Genomic DNA, 23,083 nt, shown 5'->3' with positions numbered 1-23,083 from the left:
TTGTATAATATTGTTCTAGCTGGTTTTTTTGTGGAAAACATTGAGTTCATGTAGAGGTAGAGGATGAATGTTGAGAGTATAGCAAGAACCTAAGAAAGGGCAGGAGCAAAATGTTAATGAACTGGAAGTTTTTCTAACAGCTTTTTGAAATGACATTTTTATAGGTCATTAAAAACAACTTGAATCCTGTTTGGAGGCCTTTTAAGATCTCTCTTAACTCCCTGTGTTACGGAGATATGGACAAAACCATTAAGGTAATTTGAAATTATATATATATGTAATACATACAAAAATATACACATGTTCATCTATTTTATAAAATTAATATGTAAGATATTTAAAGGAAGTAATTGATGTAACAGACACCTATAGAGTTAAATTTTGTGTATAGAATAATACTAAAATAGAAGCGTCTTCTGGTAAGTGACGTAGTTTGAGGAGCAGGCATGTTTGATTAATCTGTTGACCTAATGCTTAGTCAAACAGGGTAATTTCTATTTTATTCTGTATTTTTAAAAATAAAATGCCCTGTTTAATATTTTTTCCTTTTAATAAGATTCCTCTGCTCTGCTTATAGGAACCTCAAACTACATGATTTGCCTTTGATATGTCTGTTGCAGATAGAAGCACATGTTACCCTAAGAACTCAGAGCTTGCTTCTGTCCTTAGCAAGGGAGGGGAGTATTGATGGCATTTTTCTGCTTTATTTTCAGAATGAGATAAGTAATTAATTGAAAGCTTTTAGAAGGCTTTAGTTTTAGAGTTACAGGGAAGTGGAATATGAACAGGAAATAGCAGATGTCTCAGTATTTTTTTTAATGTTTTTATTCATAGGTATTTACTAAAAAAAAAAGAGTGAAAGTCTAAATAAAAGAAAACTTATGGAGTGGTGTTGAGAATGAAAAGTCTATACATATATATATATATATATATATATATATGACACTTTTGTACTAGAATTATTATCTTTACATGATTACAGATAGAAGTCTTTTTTATGTTAAGACATCAGTAGATCAAAGGGTTTTTTGGTTTGTTTTTCTCTTTTTTTGATAATGAATATGATAAAAGCAGGCAAGGTGATAATGGAATAAGTATAAGAAATGGAGTCAGACCACAGTTCAAGTTTTGATTTAGTGCTTTAACTGACTAAGGGATTTTGGACAGGTAATTGAACTTTTTCACATTTATTTATTTATTTTGCTTATTAGTGGGAAATTTCACCTGGATTCTTCACTTTTATAACAGAGTTAATAATTTCTGCCTTGCAGAAAAGTGAAGATTAAATTAGCAAAAGTGAAACTTTTGTAAAAATTTTGTGCCCCATTGTTACTGAAAACCTGCTTCATTTTTGCCAGGCGTGGTGGCTCAGGCCTGTGATCCCAGCACTTTGGGAGGCTGAGGAAGGTGAATTGCCTGAGCTCAGAAGTTCAAGACCAGTCTAGGCAACATGATGAAATCCTGTCTCTACAGAAAGTACAAAAATTAGCTGGGTGTGGTGTACACACCTGTGGTCCCAGCTACTCGGGAGGCTGAGGTGGGAGGATCACTTGAGCCTGGGAGGCGGAGGTCTCAGTGAGCCAAGATTACTTCACACTGCACTCCAGCGTGGGTGACCGAGCGAGACCCCATCTCAAAAAAAAAAACCAACAAAAACCAAAAAAAAAATGCTTCATTTCTGAGATCCATAAGAAATTGCTTCGAGTTTGTAAAGAACTTTAAAAATCAATCTAAATATGATTTGCATAGTATTTCAAACAGTAGTGAAAATCCAGGCCCAAAATAAATAGTTGAAAACTAGCTATAAAAATTATTTTTTATCATTATACCAAATCCAGACTTTTGCTTTTCCTATTAAAAATAGAACATCATTAGATGTCAGAAGGCAAGAAAATCTGGGGAAAAATGTCTAAGCCAGAACCATTTGATTGTGTATAATGACATGTTAACAACAATACAGTATTTTTTAAACTTTTTTGCTCACAGTGGCATGCTTACAGGGCTATTTTATTATAGTAAGTAAACTGATTTTCTGAGCTTTTTCTGATGAATGTCTTCCATTCCTAAAAGTTTCTTGGTTTGTTTTTAACTATACACAACTTGGTTTGCTACATCATCACTGACTTTATTTCATTTAGTTCTGCATTTCTTTGCAATATCAGAAAGTCATACATTTGTGATTCTCTTACTGTTTGAAAATTGCTTATAGGGATAGTAAAGAGTTTTAGAGCAGAGAATAGAGTCAGAATCCTCAGGAGTTTCTTTGCTGCAGTGTGTTATTCTAGCATGTATTATTTTTGTCAGATCAAGTAAATATGAGAAATAATCATGTATGCTGCCACTTTGCCTAAAATGAGAATGCCTTAGTGAATGTAGTATTGTGTGGTGTGTACATTCTCTTTCATATATACATATGCACATGTGTATATATGTATACATTTATTGCACATGTTTATTATGTATATTATATGCATGTATATATGTGTATTATATATCCATTAAATGTATATGAATACATGTTTATTAAATACTTGCATATATACATATGCGTGTATTGTTATGCATACCATTGTTTAAACAGCCCATAGCACTAGTCTTTGAATTCTTGAAAAGAGAGAAATTAAATCACACAAATCATCTTACCTCAAACCATATTTGAACATATGCCAGCATTATAAATACCATGTCTGCCTTAAAGGGGACGAGAGGGCTTTTTCTATGTATTTGTTGTAGTGAGTAATCAAAACTTTTAGTTTAAAAATATTTCTTACATTTCCTGAAATTTTAACATATGAACAGTCTAAACATATGAACAATTTTAGCCCTTCATAATGTTTATTTAAATAAAATCTTGGCCTTGTCAAAGCTTAATCTTGTCTTAGATATAAACTGGTGTTCCCTGATTACAAATCTAAAATATAAAGCTCTGTTTTCTATAATTGAAAAATGTCTGTTAAAAAAACATGAACTTATGAAAATAATAAGATAGTTTATTTTCTACCTTATTACTTCCTCTAAATAATTATGGAAATTACTAAATTTATTTTTCTTTGGCACATTAAGGAGTCATATAAAAGGCTTTTGGTTTAAAAATTGGATACTAAGTAGGGCAAGAGTCAGACTGTCAGACTTGGTCAGTGGCCAAAATGCCTGCAAAGCATTTTCTTAAAGAAATAAAATCTCTTTCTGTTACTCAAAATTGAAATTCTCTATCTGGGCTGTTTTAATTGATTGATTGATTTTTAGTGTTCCTGAAGAATAATGAAAATACAAGTAAGGAATGAAAGACTTCCAGTTGTGTTAAGCATTTATTTCATAGATCTGAGGGGAAAAACAGTCACTTTGCCAAGTAAACATATAAAATCCTGAGCATTTTAGTTTGGCAGTTAATAAGTTTGAGAAGGATATTTTTTTTTTTTTTTTTTTTTTTTTTTTGAAACGGAGTTTCGCTCTTGTTACCCAGGCTGGAGTGCAATGGTGCGATCTCGGCTCACCGCAACCTCCGCCTCCTGGGTTCAAGCAATTCTCCTGCCTCAGCCTCCTGAGCAGCTGGGACTACAGGCACGCGCCACCATGCCCAGCTAATTTTTTGTATTTGTAGTAGAGACGGGATTTCACCATGTTGACCAGGATGGTCTTGATCTCTTGACCTCGTGATCCACCTGCCTCGGCCTCCCAAAGTGCTGGGATTACAGGCTTGAGCCACCGCGCCCGGCCTTGAGAAGGATATTAACAAGATGAATCTCTCTATTGGCTGATGGTAAATGCTTTTATTTTAAAGTACAGGCTGCAGGATTTCAAAGTGTCCTTAGCACAGCTTTACTTTACCTGTATTAGTTACCAGACAAGGCATGCCATCTTCTAAGACTTTTTATTTAATTCCTGTTAGTTTTAGTTCTGCAAAATGGGCATCATAATAACAGGATTCCCACTCTGTCTACCTCACAAGGCTGTTTAGAGAATGTGCACAGTATTGTACATGTTTGCAGAAATGAAATAATCTGTTTTGATATAAAGTACTATAAAAAATTAGTGTTAAATGTTCACAATCATAGTCAGTTTTCAGCTTCCCTTGAACACTTCTGCTTGCTGATAGTTCATGTCACCTAACTTTTCCCATTGCAAAGAATATTCTAGTATTCTGGTGAATGTTTACTCTGACTGCTCTGTCAACCTGTCACGAAATTACATGCAATTCAAATACTCTCACCGCTCTTTCTCCTTTCAGAGAGAGAGAGCATTTAATCAAAACCAGATCTAAGACTAGAACTCACCCTGTCTCACGTGGAAATAGAGTAAATATGACCCAGTGTAGATACTTCCTCAGTGGACTACGTACTCTTACCCTGGAATTGTTCTTTTCATTGTAAGAATTGTGATCTTCATCATGATGCAAATCTGGCTTCATCATATCTAACTTCTAATATAAGCCTAGTGTGACCAGATCGTAGCTAATGAAATATGTTTTTCATAATTCTAAATTATCTAGGATTTAATTATATAATTTTTAGCTTCCTAGAATGTTGACTTCCTTTCTTTCTCCAGACAATGGCTTTTAGCCATTGCATAGTAATAAGCAAAGAAGTGGATGAGAAAGAAGGTATATAACTCCATTTTGCCCTTTATCAGCCCTTAGAGAAGTCATGATAGAGGAGCTGGAAATTGCTTAATGTGGAATTGAAACAGTATTTGTGTTTTTCATCTGCCTGTGTTCTGTCTTAGATCCCCATTCCAAGGATACCTGGGCTTTGAAAGGGTTTCAATATTGCTTCTCTAGGATGTTAATTCCTACTTTCCCAAGTAGGGACTGCATATTATACATTTTCATTTAGTTTAATTAAAAGGGCACTTCATGATAGATTATATTGATTGCAGCCAATACTCTTTAATAAAATTATATTGATTTTTATATATTTCTATTATATTTAATTTCAGGTGGAGTGTTATGATTATGACAATGATGGGTCACATGATCTCATTGGAACATTTCAAACCACCATGACAAAACTGAAAGAAGCCTCCAGAAGCTCACCTGTAAGTTACACCTTTGCATTTGCATATACTTTATAGTTCAGCCACGTGTTTATTACTGTATGTCCTTTTTCTCCTGTAGCATCAAACGGTTTACTATGCTTTTACTCTATATTGCATAATGCTTTGATATGTTTAATAATCACTTAACCCATAATTCATACTTGGGGTATGAATTTTATTGAGCAGAACACCACATAACAGCTACTAATGCCAGATGAGGACTGCAACTACATGGAGGAAAGCAAAGATCATCACAATGTCAGTCACTAGGAATAGAATTCCAAACCTTTTTCCCATTTTATCATGGTATTGAGTCACCAAGGCAAACACCATGCCGGCAATCCCTAGAGGGAACCACACTTTACTCACAGAGAGAAGAGAGAAATATCAGCTTTAAAAGTAGGCATTGGTTTCCATGGCCAGCAGTTCCATCCAGCCGCCAATGCAGGGCAGTTAGCCCCAGTGCACCCATCTAGTGCTGTAGTAGAATGACCCTGCCCCTCTCAAATAGACTTTGAAATACTGAAAGCTGGGCCTGAGGGTCATTAAGCCTAGACTTCAGCAGGACCAAAGAGCAGTTATTGAGCCTGAAGGTATAAATGAATAAGTGAAGTAATCTAGCCCTTTTTCAATGAGAATTCTGTTTGTGGAATTTCCATAGCTCTAATGCTCATTATTATTTTTTTCTTTTTTTAGTTGTTTTTTTCTTTTTTTTTAAATTTCTAATACTCAGTTATTAATACTTATGATTGTGACTGAGACTCTGGCAAGATCCTGAATCATCAAAGAATTTCTTTAACATAATTTTGTTTTACATCATTTTGTTATACCACATGTATTTTTTAGTGTTTGATTCCTGGAAAACTAGTAATGACTGTCTGAAGTACATAAGTGGCTTTGTGTTAACCAGAAGAGGTGACTTATCAAGTATTGAATATCTTTTGTACTATTATTAGGCAAGACAGTGAGAATTTGAAGGTATAACTTAAAGATGATTATAATATCACTGTGAAAAAAATTAAATGAGACCCTTGAGAATAACACAGAGTATGTAACTACATTTCATATAGTTGTAGAAATTTAAAGAGGTAGATGGAGATCAGAGAAGACTAGAGTAGTAGAAGTTATAGAGGAGAACAACTTGAGCCAAGCCCTAAATATGGGTGGGGTGGACAGGAGACAGAAGGAAGATCAGTATTTTGGGGGAAGGAAATATAAAGCAAAAGGAGGTGTTAGATCAATTTCTAACATGTATTCCCAGTGGAAAGAGAAGATCTTTGCTGCATATTTTACCATAGAGTTGGACTTCATATATTTGTTTTATGATGTTACTTTTTCTCTTCTTTTCTTTGCAGCATATTTTTGTTCTTTATATTAGTATCAGCTAGTAGTGATATTTTGTTTCCTTTATTATTAAATGGAAAGATTATGACTTGGAATATTTACAAGGAAATTATCTGTAGAGGTAAAATTTATTTGGGGGAACTATTTTGAAAGGTATTCAATTTTAGGAGTGTCTCAATTGTTGGAAATTTACCTGATAAATATTCCACATACTTAACATATTATGTAATTGTTTCAGAGTTATATTTTGTGGCAGACCTTTATCAGTTGGTACTTTGATTCTAAAGAAAAAAAAATCATTCATTTAAATTCACATTGGCATTTCTAATATTGCTAATAAAAAGTAACATTTTGTCTTCTCTTCCTATAGGTTGAATTCGAATGCATAAATGAGAAAAAGAGGCAAAAGAAAAAAAGCTACAAGAATTCAGGTGTTATCAGTGTGAAACAGTGTGAGGTCAGTTGACCTTGGCTACTTATAATGACAACATATTTCAAGTTCTCCTGTTAGTATGGTTTATATTAAACAGATACCTGAATTTCAGGCAGTTGAAAATCACATGAGTATCTGGTCACCTTTAGCAAAAAGGATCAAGTAGGGAAGAGCAAAAAAAAATCTTTCAAGTAACCTGCTTCCAAGGTTTAACAACTTGTTAGCAAAGGACAAGTTTTTCATTATCTTAGGAAATATAAAGCATTGTAGTATTTTCTCAGCCCATTAGTGGATATGACCTGACCCAGTGCATTTATCCTCATCATAATTTCAATATGAAATGTTATGAATAGAGGGGAAAAGCCAAGATTTCTTAGAATGAACAAGTTTTTGTTTTTTAAAATCTTTACTACCATGGTTATTAAATCCAACATACTGGACTCATTACTAATATTTTAAAACTTAAAGTGAGTATATTTCATCTTTGGCCATTAATATTTTAATCTTAACATTGCTATGATTATCATAAAGTAAAATCTTACAGATTTATGGCACACAGGGAAAGGGGTACCTTAAACCTGAATGCAGGGGTTATTTCCATGTTTATATTATGCCCTGTTCAGTTTACAAACTTTTAAAAATATATGCCAAAGATTTTTTTGCCTCCCTTGTATAGTAGGAGAGTTGTAATTTTAACAGTTTTCTCTTATTTTTAGATTACAGTAGAATGCACATTCCTTGACTATATAATGGGAGGATGTCAGCTGAATTTTACCGTAAGTAACACACTGAATTTTTCAGCATAGGCTATAACAGGTTGCTTTTTTCTCCATGTTGCAGTATTTTTTCCTTCACTGCAAAACTGACTTTGTGATGAAATTTTTACCTTCTGTTTAGCATAGTCTCCTCAGCATCCTCAGGCAGGTTGTCTGGGCTCACCGTGAAGCTCTCAGCTTTGTTGATGAGATCTCTTCCCCCTGAGAGAAAGCAGATGTGTACAAACCAGTGGTTATCCTGAAGTAATTGAAGGACTAGAAAGTGATACAGACTTATAAAAGATAAGCCCTAAGCCTAAATAATGGGTATAATAATTTATTATTAAGCCATCTAGAAAATAGGTGCGGCAGGCTGTTTCACATTTAGGCTTTACTTGTTTAATTGTCTATGGAACCAGTGGCAGGCATTTGTTAGGAAGTGGCAGTGGGCTCCAGGATGAATGCTTTAAGTTTGCATATCCTGTCTCTTGAAGTTTTCCTGGACATCAAGCGCAGGTGTCCCTGCCTTCTCCTTAGTAAGGGCTGCAATTGTTATTTGGCAGGTGGGGGTGGACTTCACTGGCTCCAATGGTGACCCAAGTTCTCCAGACTCCCTTCATTACATCAGCCCCAATGGTGTTAATGAGTATTTGACTGCTATCTGGTCTGTGGGACTGGTCATTCAGGATTATGATGCGTGAGTATGACTTTGGAAAAATGAAAATACATGTTTGCACAATTCCCAAGAAAGGGTAGTTTTGTTTCATTGGCTGGTACTTTGATATATGTGGTAAGATGATGCTTTCTCCCTAAAATCGCCCTTGTCTTATCTTTTATTTTTCTCTTTATGGCAATCTTACTGTTCACCTTTGATCTCTAATATCTTGCTGTGATTAGTTATAATATGTTGTATATACTTTGCTTTATATTACATATAGTTTGCTATTTAATTCCTGACTGATGTCAGCAAAAATCTTGTTTCTTTGGTCTGGTTTCCACGGCACTTATTCATTAGGCATAAGTTATATGAGTGATTAAAGCCCAGATGACATGTTTTATAAACACTAATAAAAACTGTTTCTTAACATATCTATCTCCTTGTTAGTTGCCAAATTACTTTTTAATGGTGACTTAACAAGTGCTGAAGGATAACTAGATCTAATTGCTATAAAATATTCTGAATGTTTATTAATGGTTAGGTTTTAAATAGATTTAAATATTAAATAGGTCCTCTTGAGGGTTTACTAAACAAGAGGGAAAATGTCTGCATTAGTAGTGTTTTTCCTGGATCTGTTAGGAGTAGAGAATACATTTTCACTTGCTTTTGCCTATTATTATTTTATTTACATGTCAATGGGGTTTTTCATTAATCTGTAGCATTTAAAGGGGTGAAATTTTTAGGCAAATGCAAATAAATCTGAAGCAAGATGGCAATTCCAATTTCAGGCTAGTAAGTTTTAAGGGAAAGATGATTAAATGTATTTAACATATATAGAAAGTGATTTTATTAGAAAACAGTGAGAGCTTAGAAAGTTGGTTAGATATAATATAGAATTTCAAAATTAATAATTTCTCACTAGCAGATATTTTAAAAGTTATCTTAATTGAGAGCATGGAATTAGGATATGACCAGTGGAACCAAGCAAACAGTCCAGAAATAGACCCATATGTATAAGTGAATTTATGGGAAGGAGTTGTAAAAGCTGTCAAACTGGACAAGAATTGAATTTGGATCATTTGGACAAGAATTGAATTGACTCATACTTGCATGTTTTAGGATAATATTATGTATAAATTAGAGTACAGACAAAACTGCTGAAATGAACACACAAAGACAAAGTAGCCTTGAGAAAATAGAGGTTTATTTCACTTCATGTTGCATGTCTAGAGGTAAGTAAAATAGTTCAGAACTGATAGGGCAGTTCTGCTATTCCCAATTCACAGCTTTCATCCCTGTCCATAGCTCTGGTTCTCATCTTGTCCAACCAGTGGGAAGAGAAGAGAGGGACCAGGGAGTGTGTGTGAATTCTCTTTTAGGGGCATGATTCAGAAGTGGGTGGCAAATCACTTCTGCTTACATCTCGTTTGCCAGATCCTAGCCACCTGTTCCAGCCCAGAGAAGCTAGGAGGTGCAGTCTCTACCTCAGGTGTTCTATTATTTATTTTTTCATTTGTTTTGTTTTTTGTTTTGAGATGGAGTCTCATTCTACCTTCCAGGCTGGAGTGCAGTGGCGCAATCTCGGCTCACTGCAACCCCCGCCTCCTGGGTTCAAGCGATTCTCCTGCCTCAGCCTCCTGAGTAGATAGGATTACAGATGTGGGCCGCCACACCTGGCTAATTTTTCTATTTTTAGTAGAGATGGGGTTTTACCATGTTGATCAGGCTGGTCTCTAACTCCTGACCTTGTGATCTGCCACCTTGGCCTCCCAAAGTGCCGGATTACAGGCATGAGCCACCACGCCTGGCTGGTGTTCTATTATTAAAGGAGTGAATGGATATTGTTAAAGAGCAGCAATTTCTGCTTCATATCCTACTCAAAACACTTTCCAGATGAATTAGGAGTTTAATATCAAAAGCAAACTTTAAAGTTCTAGAAGAAAATATATGTGAATTGTTAATAATCTTGTAGTGAGGAAAAACTTTTTTTTTTTTTTTAAAGATAGGGTTTCACATGTTGGCCAGGCTTGTCTTGAACTCCTGACCTCAGGCGATCCACCTACCTCGGCCTCCCAAAGTGCTAGGATTACAGGCATGAGCCACCACACCCAGCCAGACAACCTTTAAGCAAGAAAGCAAAGGCAAAAATCATGAAACATTTTTTGCATTCACATTCATTAATATTAAAAACTATGAAGAGAAAGACCAAAGAAAGACGCTTTAAACAAAATTGAAGACAGACTACAAACTGGGGGAAAATGTTTCTTTCCTTCTTTCTTTTGGTCTCGCTCTGGCGCCTACACTGGAGTACAGTGGTGCAGCCACGGTTCACTGCACCCTCACTTCCTGGGCCCAAGTGATTTTCCCACCTCAGCCTGGGAGAAATATTTCTGACATGGCATTGGCTCTATGTTCAATGCAAAACTAACTGTTAAGAATAAATATGAAAAGAATATTCCTTGTAGAAAAATTATGTTCATTACAATGTTTTATAATGGCAGAACATTGGCTATCAGACATCTGGGGGAGGATATCCATACTTTGGGATACTCAGTGGCTATTCACGTGATGTTATCTATTCAGGTCCACTGTCCCCATCCCTAATATATGAATATTTGTATTAAGTGGCGTAAATAAAAGCTACTGATTACCTCTGATAATTTGAGGTCAGGTTTTGCTACCAAAAGAGTTTGCTATAAACAAGTAAAAAAAAGGAATTGTGGTTTTCAGGGCTTCATGCATTTACTCATTTGATCACTGAAATGATACACAAGATTTAAGTAGAACAGAGTAGATTATAAAATATGACTATAAACTCCATTTCTATAAAATCTATAGGGAGAAGTATTTTTCTCCCTCGGTGCACAGAAAAATATCTAGAATGAGAGTTGTCAAATATTAGCACTGATTCTCTTTGGCAGTTAATATAGGTAACCTTTGTTTTATTTTCATACTTTTCTAAGATTTTGAAAAATTGTTTTTGAAATGAGCTCATATTGATTTTATTGTGAGCAATGATAAAGCCCTTTTTATTTTGAAGAAACAACATTTTATTAAATTTTTTTTCTTTTTAGTGATAAGATGTTTCCAGCTTTTGGTTTTGGAGCTCAGATACCTCCTCAGTGGCAGGTAAGAGGAAATCTCATTTTAAAGCTTTGCCTCCTAGAAAAGCAACCCAGGCTTCATCAGTCCTTTTTCCATCCTTGACAGGTATCACATGAATTTCCAATGAACTTCAACCCATCCAATCCCTACTGTAATGGTAAGTTAAAAAACAAACATGATGACCTCAAATGGAAAGGCTCACTAGTCTTTACTTTGTTCTTTGTTGTTTTTTTCTTGTGATTAAAACTACTCAAATTTCATCTCTAGGTTTCATCTTCTTACATATTTAACTTTCTATTGTATAAGGTAGAAGAATTGCACCAGGTTGGTGGTTAGGGTGGTAATGATATTTATGGGGCAAATCAGTATTATGATGATGAAGGTTGTCAGCTAAATCCTTCTACCTTAATAACTTTAATAGGACAAAAAAATTCTCAATCTTTGGAGTAGATCAATACAAATAATCATATATTAAAAGTATTTTCACATATAAATAGATTTAAAAAGAAACCTCCAATAAAACTAGTAGTTTAATATACAGATCTTTTGAAGCTTTTTTCAAAGTAGTAGTCACTTTCTACAAAGAAAAAAGTATCCAGCATCTAATACTTGTTTCTCACACAGTATTCTGTAAGTAGCTGAGATGAGCAAAAGCAACAAAGAATTGAGCTTCTATAGCAGCTTTCCTCTGTGTAGAGAGCAGGAGGCAGACCTTTGTCTTTCATTTTACTTTTTTCTTTTATTTATTTAAAAAAATAGAGTCAGGGTCTCACTCTGTTGGCCAGGTTGATCTCTAACTCCTAACCTTGAGCTATCTTTTTGCCTTCTGCCTTGGTACTGGGATTAGAGGCATGAGCCACCATGCCCAGCCATGTTTTTCTTTTCCTTATACCTCAAATGTCCCAGTGCTTGTTTTGTTTGTTTGTTTTTTTACCACATTGAGCAATCAACCGAAAATGCTAGCCCTTCCACTAAATTATATATAAGACTGAAGAGTTTGGAGAAGGGAAGGTAGGTGTGGGAGCAGAGGCATAATTTAAAATTCTAGACAATAAGCTAATTTTCTGCTAAGGGCTCTTTTGACAATTACAAATGTGTAGCTTTATAACAGAAGAAAGTGTTTTTTCCTTTTCTTCCTAAGCGATATTCATAAGGTGGAAGAGCATGAACAATTCTCCGGGGGGGAGGGGGGGGCCATGGCAGCAGTTTGCAATATGGTTTTGTTCTTTTCCCCAGAGCACTTTTTCCATACTAACTCAGTGTTCCCTTGGTGCACTTTCAGTGGCTGGTTATGACCTCTTCTATTCCCTAGCCATTTGAAACTGGGAATGTTATTCTTTTTAAGAAATATGCTTCATGTTTATAATGAAAGTGGAATAATTTTTGGAATTTGTTGTAATTAGCTTTCATTTATTGTAACAGAATATGGGTGACATAATTCATTTTAGAAGTTTAGTCCCTGTGTAAGTAATGTAACCCCATCTTTGGGCTGTTCACCAAGTGGTTTACACTCTGGAAAAAGCATCAGTTTGGTTTTAAACAAAGGAGATAACTGTCCAGCAAAAAGCTCAGAGCCTTATTTTAAGGCAAGGAAGTTTCTTCCCCTTTTCCTAACTAATCATTGAACCTAGTTGCCTTAGAAATAATATGCCTTAGAAATAACTTGTTACTTTGATGCATAGAAAGAGTTTTGGCACAATTCAGTTTTAATTGGGGAATTGAAGGCTATTGATATTTGTGAAGAAATTAATGAATTATTTTACCTTTGTTACTGCTGGACTGACTCCTAGTTACAACGACCTTATGCATGTAAAATCACCTCTGCATATGAATTAGTTATGTTCTCAAAGGTTGTTCATAAGACTACTTGTTCCTAAGTTCAAAGGAACTAAGAGGAGTTTATTGGAACTCTTAAATTTTAAGAGGAGAGAGTTGGTTTCATGAAGCTTTTAAGCCAAGTATGGTCATGCACTGCATAATGACATTTTAGTCATTGACAGACCACATGTATGACAGTAGGCCCATAAGCTTATAACACTATACTTTTACGGTAAAGACATAGAAAAAGTACAGTTGATATAATTGCCTATATTATTCAGTATATCAATATCCAGTACTGATTTTTAATCTAGGAGCAATAGGCTATACCATATAGCCTAGGTGTGTAGTAGGCTATAACATCTAGGTTTGTGTGAGTACACTCTATGATCGCACGATTATGCAATCGCCTAACAAGGCATTTCTCAGAATTTATCCCCACTGGTAAGTGACCCATGACTATAGATGCTTCTCTTTTTTGTTAATCTGTGTTCTAGCAGACATTTTAAAAGCAAGAGGCCTGTTCTGATTTACATTAAGTTCTTTTGTGGCAAGTATGTGTGATGATCTCAGCAGTATTGTTGGAAATTCTTCAGAATTTCTGTTATCCTATCTGCATCCTAAATGCTCTGATATTACAGGCAGATTGAACAGGTGCGTGTGTGGGATACAAATTTCATCAGCAGTGCTTTGACCAGCAATGTCAGTCAACTTTCACTGGGTTGTGCTGCTGTAATAAACAATCTCTGAATCTCAGTGGCTTTGATGACAACGCCTCAGCAGGTCTAGGGGCAGTACCCCTAAAGAAACATATCAGTGCTTCTGCAGCAAAATGGATAAATAACCTGGAAGTTAATATTTGGAACTAATACAGTCTGTGGTACAATGATTAACCTTTAACTTATTGAATAAACACTTGTATCAGCGAATTAACTAGAATTAATATTAGGTTTATGGCCATCTGGTATTTCTGTAGAAACTCCAGCAGCATATGCAAATGATTTTTCATTTTATTAATAACACTTTCTTACCTTTTATCATCAGTTGTATGATGTGGAACATTTTCCGTTGTTTTCTATGAGCGCTACATTCCCAACATGCACTAAAATTAAGCACAAATGGGCCAGGCATGGTGGTTCCCTCCTGTAATCCCTGCACTTTGGGAGGCCGAGGCAGGTGGATCATGAGGTCAAGAGATTGAGACCATCCTGGTCAACATGGTGAAACCCCGTTTCTACTAAAAATACAAAAATTAGCTGGGCATGGTGGTGCACGCCTGTAGTCCCAGCTACTCGGGAGGCTGAGGCAGGAGAATTGCTTGACTCCAGGAGGCGGAGGTTGCGGTGAGCCGAGACTGCGCCATTGCCTGGGTAAACAAGAGCGAAACTCCGTCTCAAAAAGAAAAAATTAAGCACAAATGTAACAGTCCTACTGTAGACTAATGAATAATTTGACTGAGATGGGAGTAAATCCCTTTTACTGAATGAGGACAGAGGTTATAGATTTTTGCAATGGAGCATACCTATGGAGTTATGTAACACAGAGCTTAGAGGAACTCCTGCATATAGAACTTTTGACTATTTAAAGCACTATATGTTAATATATATAATCAAATTAGCCAGTATTGTGAATAAACACGTTGTGCTTGAACATTTTTAATACTGCTTTTTTTGTTCTAGGAATCCAAGGCATTATAGAGGCATATCGGGCTTGCCTTCCTCAGATAAAACTCTACGGACCAACTAATTTTTCTCCAATCATAAATCATGTGGCCAGGTTTGCTGCTGCAGCCACACAACAGCAGACAGCTTCCGTAAGTGTTCCGTGGCCAGGGGATGGGAAGAATGTGGATTGGTAGTGGCTCCTGGTGCCATTTTAAAATTTTTTTTGGGTTGTCATGATACAAAGTCAAGGCAAGACACAATAGTCATTCTTGGTTTGGGAGTGATTTTTGTTGTTGTACTAGTGATGGTTAAAAATGAGACAACAACAAAAGAATACTTGGCGTTTATGTGTCTTGTATCTGTCCTTTGAATTAACTTTCTTAGATAAAATGCCTATCGTCTACCTTTTTGAGGTAGATATAACAAATTAAGGCTTGTGAAAACTTACCACATGAGTTGCTGTTGCAGGATTTCTTATTGTAATAAAGATATTTCAATGAGCTAACCATGACCTATTGGACCTTAGATACCAAATCTCTCTTAACCTTCAGTATATGCAGAAGCAAGTTAGGGGAACTATCTCATACTGTTGTTGTAAAGGTTAGATAAGTCATATAAAGTGTACAGTGCCTGGGTCAGAGTAAACACTCAACGTATGTTAGCTAATATTGTAACTCTTATTTCTATTTTAGACTTAAATGGCTCATTACTACTTTATGTAACATTTTACTGCTCTCTGAAAAGGTTTATCTTAGGCAACATAACCTGGGGAATGATTTTGTCACTTAAACCATATCTATTTTTTTGTGTGTGTGTTTTAGTTTGGTAAACAATTCTAATATTTTTATATTTATTTGATCTTCTGAGAATGAAATTTCCACTTGCTCCCTTGATTGATACTTTGACATATTTAATACTTGAGTTAAACTGTTTATTCCTAGCCTTATTGAAAGGTTAATCTTTGACATTTAGATGTCTTGCTTCCATGTATTTTGCCAACCCTATTTTGTGGTCTGCTGCACTTTTAATTAACCTGTATTTTTGCAAGAGTCCATTTCCTTGTCATCAGAGAAGCTTGGAATATTTTATGTGGTGGTAGCCAGGGTAGAGACTGACAAGGAAAATGAACAAGAAAGATCGGATGACTCATCAAGCCAGAGATGCCATTAACCATCGCTTGACTTGCTCAGTGAACATGTTTTCTTTTTCTGGCAGCAATATTTTGTACTTTTGATTATTACTGATGGTGTGATCACAGACCTTGATGAAACCAGGCAAGCTATAGTTAATGCCTCCAAACTGCCTATGTCCATCATCATTGTTGGAGTTGGAGGTGCTGACTTTGGCGCCATGGAGTTTCTGGATGGTGATGGTGGAAGTCTCCGCTCCCCATCAGGCGAAGTGGCCATCAGAGATATTGTCCAGTTTGTGCCTTTCAGACAGTTCCAGAATGTGAGTACCACTCCTCCCTACTCAGACACCCAAGTGATTGAACACAGACCTTTGCCTGTCCACAATGAGGCAGCTGAGTAGGTGTGAGGGCTTAAAGGATATGTGAACACTGTTCTTTGTCCATTTGAGAGCTCCCATTTGATTTGTCAGTGTTGCTTCAGGATGTAAATTATGTGCTTCTTGCAGTCTATATGATAAATTGTTTTAGAATAGTATTGCAAATGTCATGAGTATTTTATCTTTACCTTTGTAACAGCAGGAAAAACTCTATGTAAGTGTATGCCAAATTCCCCTCAAGCTGGAGGTTTCATTTGATGAATATCTCTTGGAAGACTATTTTACCCAGCTTACTCCTGTGGGAACATATTGCAGAGCTATAGTACAGAATCACAGCCAGTATATTTACATTGGTATAATCAAGATGCATCACAAGGATCCCTCTCATTGCTCTTGTTTAGCCACATCCCCTCCCTTCTACTTCTATCCCTTCTTTAACCCTTGGAAACCACTTACTAATCTGAACTTCATTTCTATAATTTTGTCATTTTAAGAATGTCATATAAATGGAATGGTACAATATGCAACCTTTTGAGATTGGCTTATTTTTCCACTCAGCATCATTCTCTTAAGAATCACCAAGTTTTTGCAAGTACTCCTTTTTATTGCTGAGTCATATTCCATGGTATGGATAAACCACTGTGTGTGTAACCATTTCCCCGCAGAAGGATATCTGGCTCTTGCCACTTTTTCTCTCCCATACGTAAGGCTGCTATAAACATTTACACATGGGTTTTTTTTTTTTTAATTGTTGTTTGTTTGTTTGTTTTGTTTTTGTTTTGGTACAGAGTCTACTCTGTCACCCAGGCTAGAGTGCAGTGGAGTGATTTTGGCTCACTGCAAATTCGGCCTCCTGGGTTCAAGCGATTCTCGTGCCTCAGCCTCTGGAGTAGCTGGGATTACAAGCGCATACCACCACACCTGGCTATTTTTTTTCTATTTTTTAGTAGAGATGGGGTTTCACCATATTGGCCAGGCTGGTCTCAAATTCTTGGCCTCAAGTGATCTACCCACCTTGGCCTCCCTAAATGCTGGGACTACAGGCATGTACCACTGTACCCAGCCTATGCATGGATTTTTGTGCAAACATAAGTTTTTATTCCTCTGGGATAAATACCTAGGATTGCAGTTGCTGGGTCATATGGTATTTGCATGTTTAATTCTTTATTTTTGCGCTATTGGACTTCTGAATGGGGTTTTATTTTTGTTACCCAGGCTGGAGTGCAATGGCGCGATCTCGGCTCACCGCAACCTCCGCCTCCTGGGTTCAGGCAATTCTCCTGCCTCAGCCTCCTGAGTAGCTGGGATTACAGGCACGCACCACCATGCCCAGCTAATTTTTTGTATTTTTAGTAGAGACGGGGTTTCACCATGTTGACCAGGATGGTCTCGATCTCTTGACCTCGTGATCCACCCTCCTCGGCCTCCCAAAGTGCTGGGATTACAGGCTTGAGCCACCGCGCCCGGCCGCATGTTTAATTCTTAAAGCAGTTGTTAAAGTCTTCTAAAGTGGCTATATCATGTAACATTCCCACCAGCAATGGGAGGGGAAGGAGGGGGTTGTTGTGATTATAAAGTAATAATGTTAGGTAGGGATCTTTTTGGTGTTGAGGTAGTTCTGTGTCTTGATTGTGGTGGTGGTTACACAGATCTACCCAGGTATCAGAATTGTATGAATTATATAGAAATACACACCCACTGCATAGAATTATACAGAAACACACACCCACACAAATGAGTACATGTAAAACTAGAAATCGGAGTAAGCTCTGTGAACTGTACCAACGTCACCTGCCTGGTTTTGATACTGTACTATAGTTATGCAAGATGTTACCTTTGGAGGAATCTGGGTGAAGGGTACATGGTACCTTTCTTTATTGTATTTGCAACTTCCTATGAATCTATAATTGTTGTAAAATAAAAAGTAAAAAAAAAAAAATACCAAGTGAATAAAAGACTCACATTTAAAAGTTATAAAACAACAACAACAACAAAATTATCAAATGTTAGAATGCTGTCACCAAAAAAGGACTTGACAAATGTTAGCAGGGATGGTAATAGCAATCATAAGTAACATTGGTTGTTAGTACATTCCATATTTCATTGACTGCTCCTAAGAAAAGGTACAGGCCTCTAAATTGGAATTGCTTCATTTTAGTGGCTGTGAAGTATCCCTAGTCTTTTATCAAGAAGCCAGTAAAAATTCAGTTGTTAATAAAGTCACTTTGATTTTGTTTTTCACAAGGCTCCAAAAGAAGCACTTGCTCAGTGTGTCTTGGCAGAGATTCCCCAGCAGGTGGTGGGCTACTTCAACACATACAAACTCCTTCCTCCCAAGAACCCAGCCACGAAACAACAGAAGCTGTGACCACTTCCACAGAATTCTTTTGTGCTATGTGGAGCAGTGCCATCTGTCACCCCAAATCATGTATCTGCCAGTTTATGTACTTTTTGCCTTCAGCATTTATGATGTAAATCTCTCTCTGTGGATTATATCTGTTTAAAGCATTCTTTCTAGGCTCTTTTGGGGGGACAGTGCCAAGTCCATCTTCACCCAGTCAATTCAGTGATTGATAGTGATTTACAGTAATTGCAGTGAGGCTCTTTGGATTAGAATCTAGTGTGGGGAAAGCTTATCTTATTGTTGTTTTTGTTTAGTTTCATATGATGAAAATGCTGTTTTTAAATGTTTGTCAGTAAGAAGAATGGAAAACTGTTGGGATGATGTGGTTTGCAAGTTGCTGTACCTGATTCACTGTGTATGTTTTATAAGCCATTGTCCATGCCTGATAGTGAGAGCTTCTCAAATTATACGATACTGAATTTGTTCTTGTAACTCTGTATACAGTGCTTTTCTGGAAGGTAAAAATTACCTTTCAATACATCTGATTTTTGCTGCAGTTTAGACACTATGGTTTACAAAACAGCATACACTCATCTTAGGACTTTATGAAAAGTACTGAATGAGCAGGAAAGGCACATACTCAGTTTTTTTTAAATGTACAATCAACAAGTAAAAATAACCTCATGTAAGTAAGCCATTTTATTTGTCTTTCTAGATATTTTATTTGATTGTGGAAAACTATAAACATGGTCAGATTTGGCCTTTTCATTAACTGAGCGTGACTTTCAGGATACTGTAGATGCACAGATGGTAGGTTGTCCTGAATCCTATAATTAGGTTGCTTTAATTGAGATTCGTTAAAATGATTAGGACTGCTTTGTCCAGGAAAGATAAGAGGACCAAACCTATAAGTTGAAGTTCAGAATTCCACTTCCTTCTAACTAATGAAAAACTACTTACTAAAAAAAAAAAAAAAAAAAGATTTTATACTTTCCTTGCTAAGGTCCCATACATTGATTTGTACAGGTCCACTTAGTCATTTTCTCCTTTTCTTAAGTGCCATTTTCATCTGATTTTTAAACTCATGATACTGGTTATCTGTTAATCAAAATTACATCTTGCAATTTAATAATGTGCTATTTCCTATGTCTAGAACATATTTTCTTAGGCATAAAACCTGCTGTAACTTAGAAAAAAGAAAGAAAAAAGAAAACTTTTCCAACTCCTGCATTAAGATAGAGTGGATTGGCCAGGTGCGGTGGCTCATGCCTATAATCCCAGCACTTTGGGAGGCTGAGGCGGGTGGATCACTGAGGTTAGGAGTTTGAGACCAGCCTGGCCAACATGGCAAAACCCTGTCTCTACTAAAAATCCAAAAAGTTAACTGGGCATGGTGGCAGGCACCTGTAATCGCAGCTACTCAGGAGGCTGAGGCAGGAGAATTGCTTGAACCCGGAAGGCTGAGGTTGCAGTGAGCTGAGATCATGCCATTGTACTCCAGCCTGGGCAACAAGAGCAAAACTTCGTTACAAAAAAAAAAAAAAAAAAAAAGACAGTGGATTTTATGTGCTTCTGTTTTTTTAGAGTTGAATTTCTTTTTCTGATTGTTACCTTTTACAGCATATTACTTAGTGAACATTACATTTTCATAATAGATTCAGGAATATTTTATTGAGGATCTATGTGCTAAAGCTATGCATATTTTTATAGTGGCCAATTATCTTTAATAATTTACCATTTGAAGTAGCATGTTTATCATACATCCTTAAGTGAATGCATACAGTGCCACGTTGATGTGCCTCTCGGTTTTATTGAAAAGCTGCCCCATAGCCCATGTCTCTTCTTCTCTGCCTCAAGGGAGTGAGCTCTCAACCACAGACAGCTGTGGCTCCTCAGAAGCAGCTCACTGCCAAAGCCAGGCCGAGAGGGACCTGCTTGCTGGGGTGGTTGCCTAGCCCAGGTGAGCATTTACCTACCACATTCCCAGTTGGCTAGCTGTCCTCTGGATGTGTGCTGTTAACTGGGGAAGGCACCTAACTAGTAGTCTGCTACTCCATAGTATGGCTCAATAGACGACACATCATTTTGACATTATAATAATAGCAGAAAAGAAAACTAATCCTTCTCACTGTTTGGAGCCATAGTTGTCTCAGATGTTCTAATTCTCTTTGTGTCCTTGGAAACAGTGTAGATATGTTGCTGTGGTTTTTGGAATTTTATCTTTTAATCACAAGAAGCCTTTAGAAAATTTGCCTTAGACATATTCTCTGTGTACAGTAAAACAGAAGTGAGCATATCTGTTTGATGCTGAGGCAGGGTCCCAGTCACTGGGCATACTTCTCCTTCTCCTTAACCAGCTCTTCAGCAGCCCCTGAGTCACCTGTACAAGGTACTTGGGAACTGCTGGTCATGAGCATTCCTGGTTTTCTTCAGCCAAATAATAGTTATCATTGTCAATTGGATTTGGTCTTCATTATTTTATATTATGATTTTATCAGAATTATTCTTTTTAAATTGTTTTAAAATTCAAAAACATTTAATTCATTCTTGATCATGTTCATCAGTAGATGCCATTATTTGTAAGAACTGTGATCTCAGCAAAATGGGGTAATTTGTGCCTTTTTACAGTTTTGAATAAAAGCATTTACAATTTCTAAATTATCATTCTATAAAATGTTCACAGTTTTAACACTCAACCTCATTACATGCTGATTTAATATTTTATATTAAAATAGTCCTTTTCCCTGTTGTGCCACCATTTATTCAAGTGCCATTTGTTCTTAAAATGCATTTAAAGAAAAATTACCCATATTGACTTTCATACTTCATATAATCAGATATATTACATATATATTGGAGTGACAGTATGCAGGAAAGATGTAATATTTCCTACAGATGCTGGCACAGAGGAAATAGTATACCAACTAATCTAGTCACCTCACCTTGTGGTTAGAATTGAAATTTTAAGACCAGAAAAATTTAAAGTCTGATCAGGGATTTACAACTGTTCATTTTAGTGGTGCCTTAGGCAATCTTTCCAAAGTAAATTCAGGGCCCTATTGCTACTTATGCTATATTTTAACATACCTGTTTTGTTTTGTTTTGTTTTTTTGTAAACTTACTGGAAAGCCATCTTCACTAAGTATACCCTCGTCTTTGTATGTGTGATTGGTAGTCATGGAAGTGACACGTAAAGTAAACCGGAAGTTTGGTGGAACGTGTTAGAAACTGTTTTGTGCTTTTTTGGATGTCATACTTGACAATAAATGTATAAGTTGCTAATATATGAATTGACACTAAATATATCTTCCATTTGAATCCATTTTGGATAAAGTTATTTCTTGATGTGACACAGTAATGTCTTGTTTTCATTTTTATTCTTTACATGTGACCAAAACAATAGAAAAGTTATAAATAAAATATAGCGTTTTAGGTGGTCTTTACTTCATATTTTACTGAATTAAATAATTTGGGGGATATTATTTTATGGGATTTATTTGTTTAAAAGATATTGAGTTGGGTCCAAGATACTCTTCTGGATACGGTAAGGAAAAGATTCTTAGCTTATAGCTAGAATGACCTGAGATACGTAGCACTCACATTTTGTCAATCAGGTTAAGAAGGATCCACCCAAATTTAAAAAAAAGTTTTTAAATTACTTTTGTTGTGTTCCAGTCATTGGGCAGGACTTTGCCAGTGGTGACCAAGGCAGCCACAGATGCTGCCTTTGTAGAAATAATAGTCTAATAGGGGAGAAAAAACACTGAGCAAGTAATTATAGAGGTGTGAGATCTGTGTGTGAAACAACATACGGTAGAGAGAGAGATAACCCGTCTTAAGAGGCAAGGAGTGCTTCCCTGAGGATGTGCCATGTAAGCTAAGACCTGAAAGTTAGATGGTGAAGAAGGTTAAAAGTACTTAGGAAGCTGTCAGACCAATAACAAGTATAGAGTTGAATGTTTTAGGAGTGTAAAGAAGTTTGAGTTTGTTAGAATATAAAGTATAAGTGGTAGAAGAAGAGCTGAGAGATGAGGTGGTGTAGATGGTGGTGTTTACATCTTAAGGGCCTTTGGGGGCAAGTAAGGGAGTTCAGACTGAGGCTTAGAGTAATGGAATGCCACTAAATGGATTTAAGCAAATTAGCGATGTGATTACATTTGTGCTTTTGAAAAACTGGAGGGCCATACTTTTTAGGGCAGACAGATGAGTTCAGAAGCCCACAGAGTTGCATATGGAACCCTGTGACCAAATATGGGTCTAGTCACAGTGGCTTTGCCTTGATGAAGGCCAGATGGCAAAGCTGATAGTAGTCACCTTCTGGAGGAGACTCAGCTGTTTGGTCATATACTTTGTAAGTGTCTGATTCTAGGTCTGTTTCCAAATTCTGTGTTTTTCCTGCCTCACAGTCAAATTGTCTGA

General features: G+C 36.3%; 1 protein-coding gene across 2 annotated transcripts in view; it reads left to right on the top strand.

Annotated features, from left to right (window-relative positions):
* Nucleotides 1–19,745, top strand: part of CPNE3 (copine 3) — a 45,265-nt gene extending 25,520 nt beyond the window's left edge. Inside the window, exons 7-16 of one of the 2 annotated variants that reach the window (XM_032249936.1) lie at nucleotides 165–254; nucleotides 4,936–5,034; nucleotides 6,749–6,835; nucleotides 7,528–7,587; nucleotides 8,130–8,263; nucleotides 11,299–11,353; nucleotides 11,435–11,486; nucleotides 14,827–14,960; nucleotides 16,027–16,263; nucleotides 18,566–19,745. In XM_032249936.1, the coding sequence (XP_032105827.1) occupies nucleotides 165–254; nucleotides 4,936–5,034; nucleotides 6,749–6,835; nucleotides 7,528–7,587; nucleotides 8,130–8,263; nucleotides 11,299–11,353; nucleotides 11,435–11,486; nucleotides 14,827–14,960; nucleotides 16,027–16,263; nucleotides 18,566–18,688 (1,071 nt within the window). In that variant the 3' untranslated portion in view covers nucleotides 18,689–19,745. The remainder of the gene's footprint in view (nucleotides 1–164; nucleotides 255–4,935; nucleotides 5,035–6,748; nucleotides 6,836–7,527; nucleotides 7,588–8,129; nucleotides 8,264–11,298; nucleotides 11,354–11,434; nucleotides 11,487–14,826; nucleotides 14,961–16,026; nucleotides 16,264–18,565) is intronic. The other variant, XM_032249934.1, reaches the window with a different exon arrangement.
* The last annotated feature ends 3,338 nt before the right edge of the window (nucleotides 19,746–23,083 follow it).

Source organism: Sapajus apella, unplaced genomic scaffold (assembly GCF_009761245.1).
Source record: "Sapajus apella isolate SASKATOON/1434 unplaced genomic scaffold, GSC_monkey_1.0 scaffold3, whole genome shotgun sequence".
NCBI classification, from domain to species: Eukaryota; Metazoa; Chordata; class Mammalia; order Primates; family Cebidae; genus Sapajus; species Sapajus apella.
This window is presented reverse-complemented; position numbering and strand designations above follow the sequence as displayed.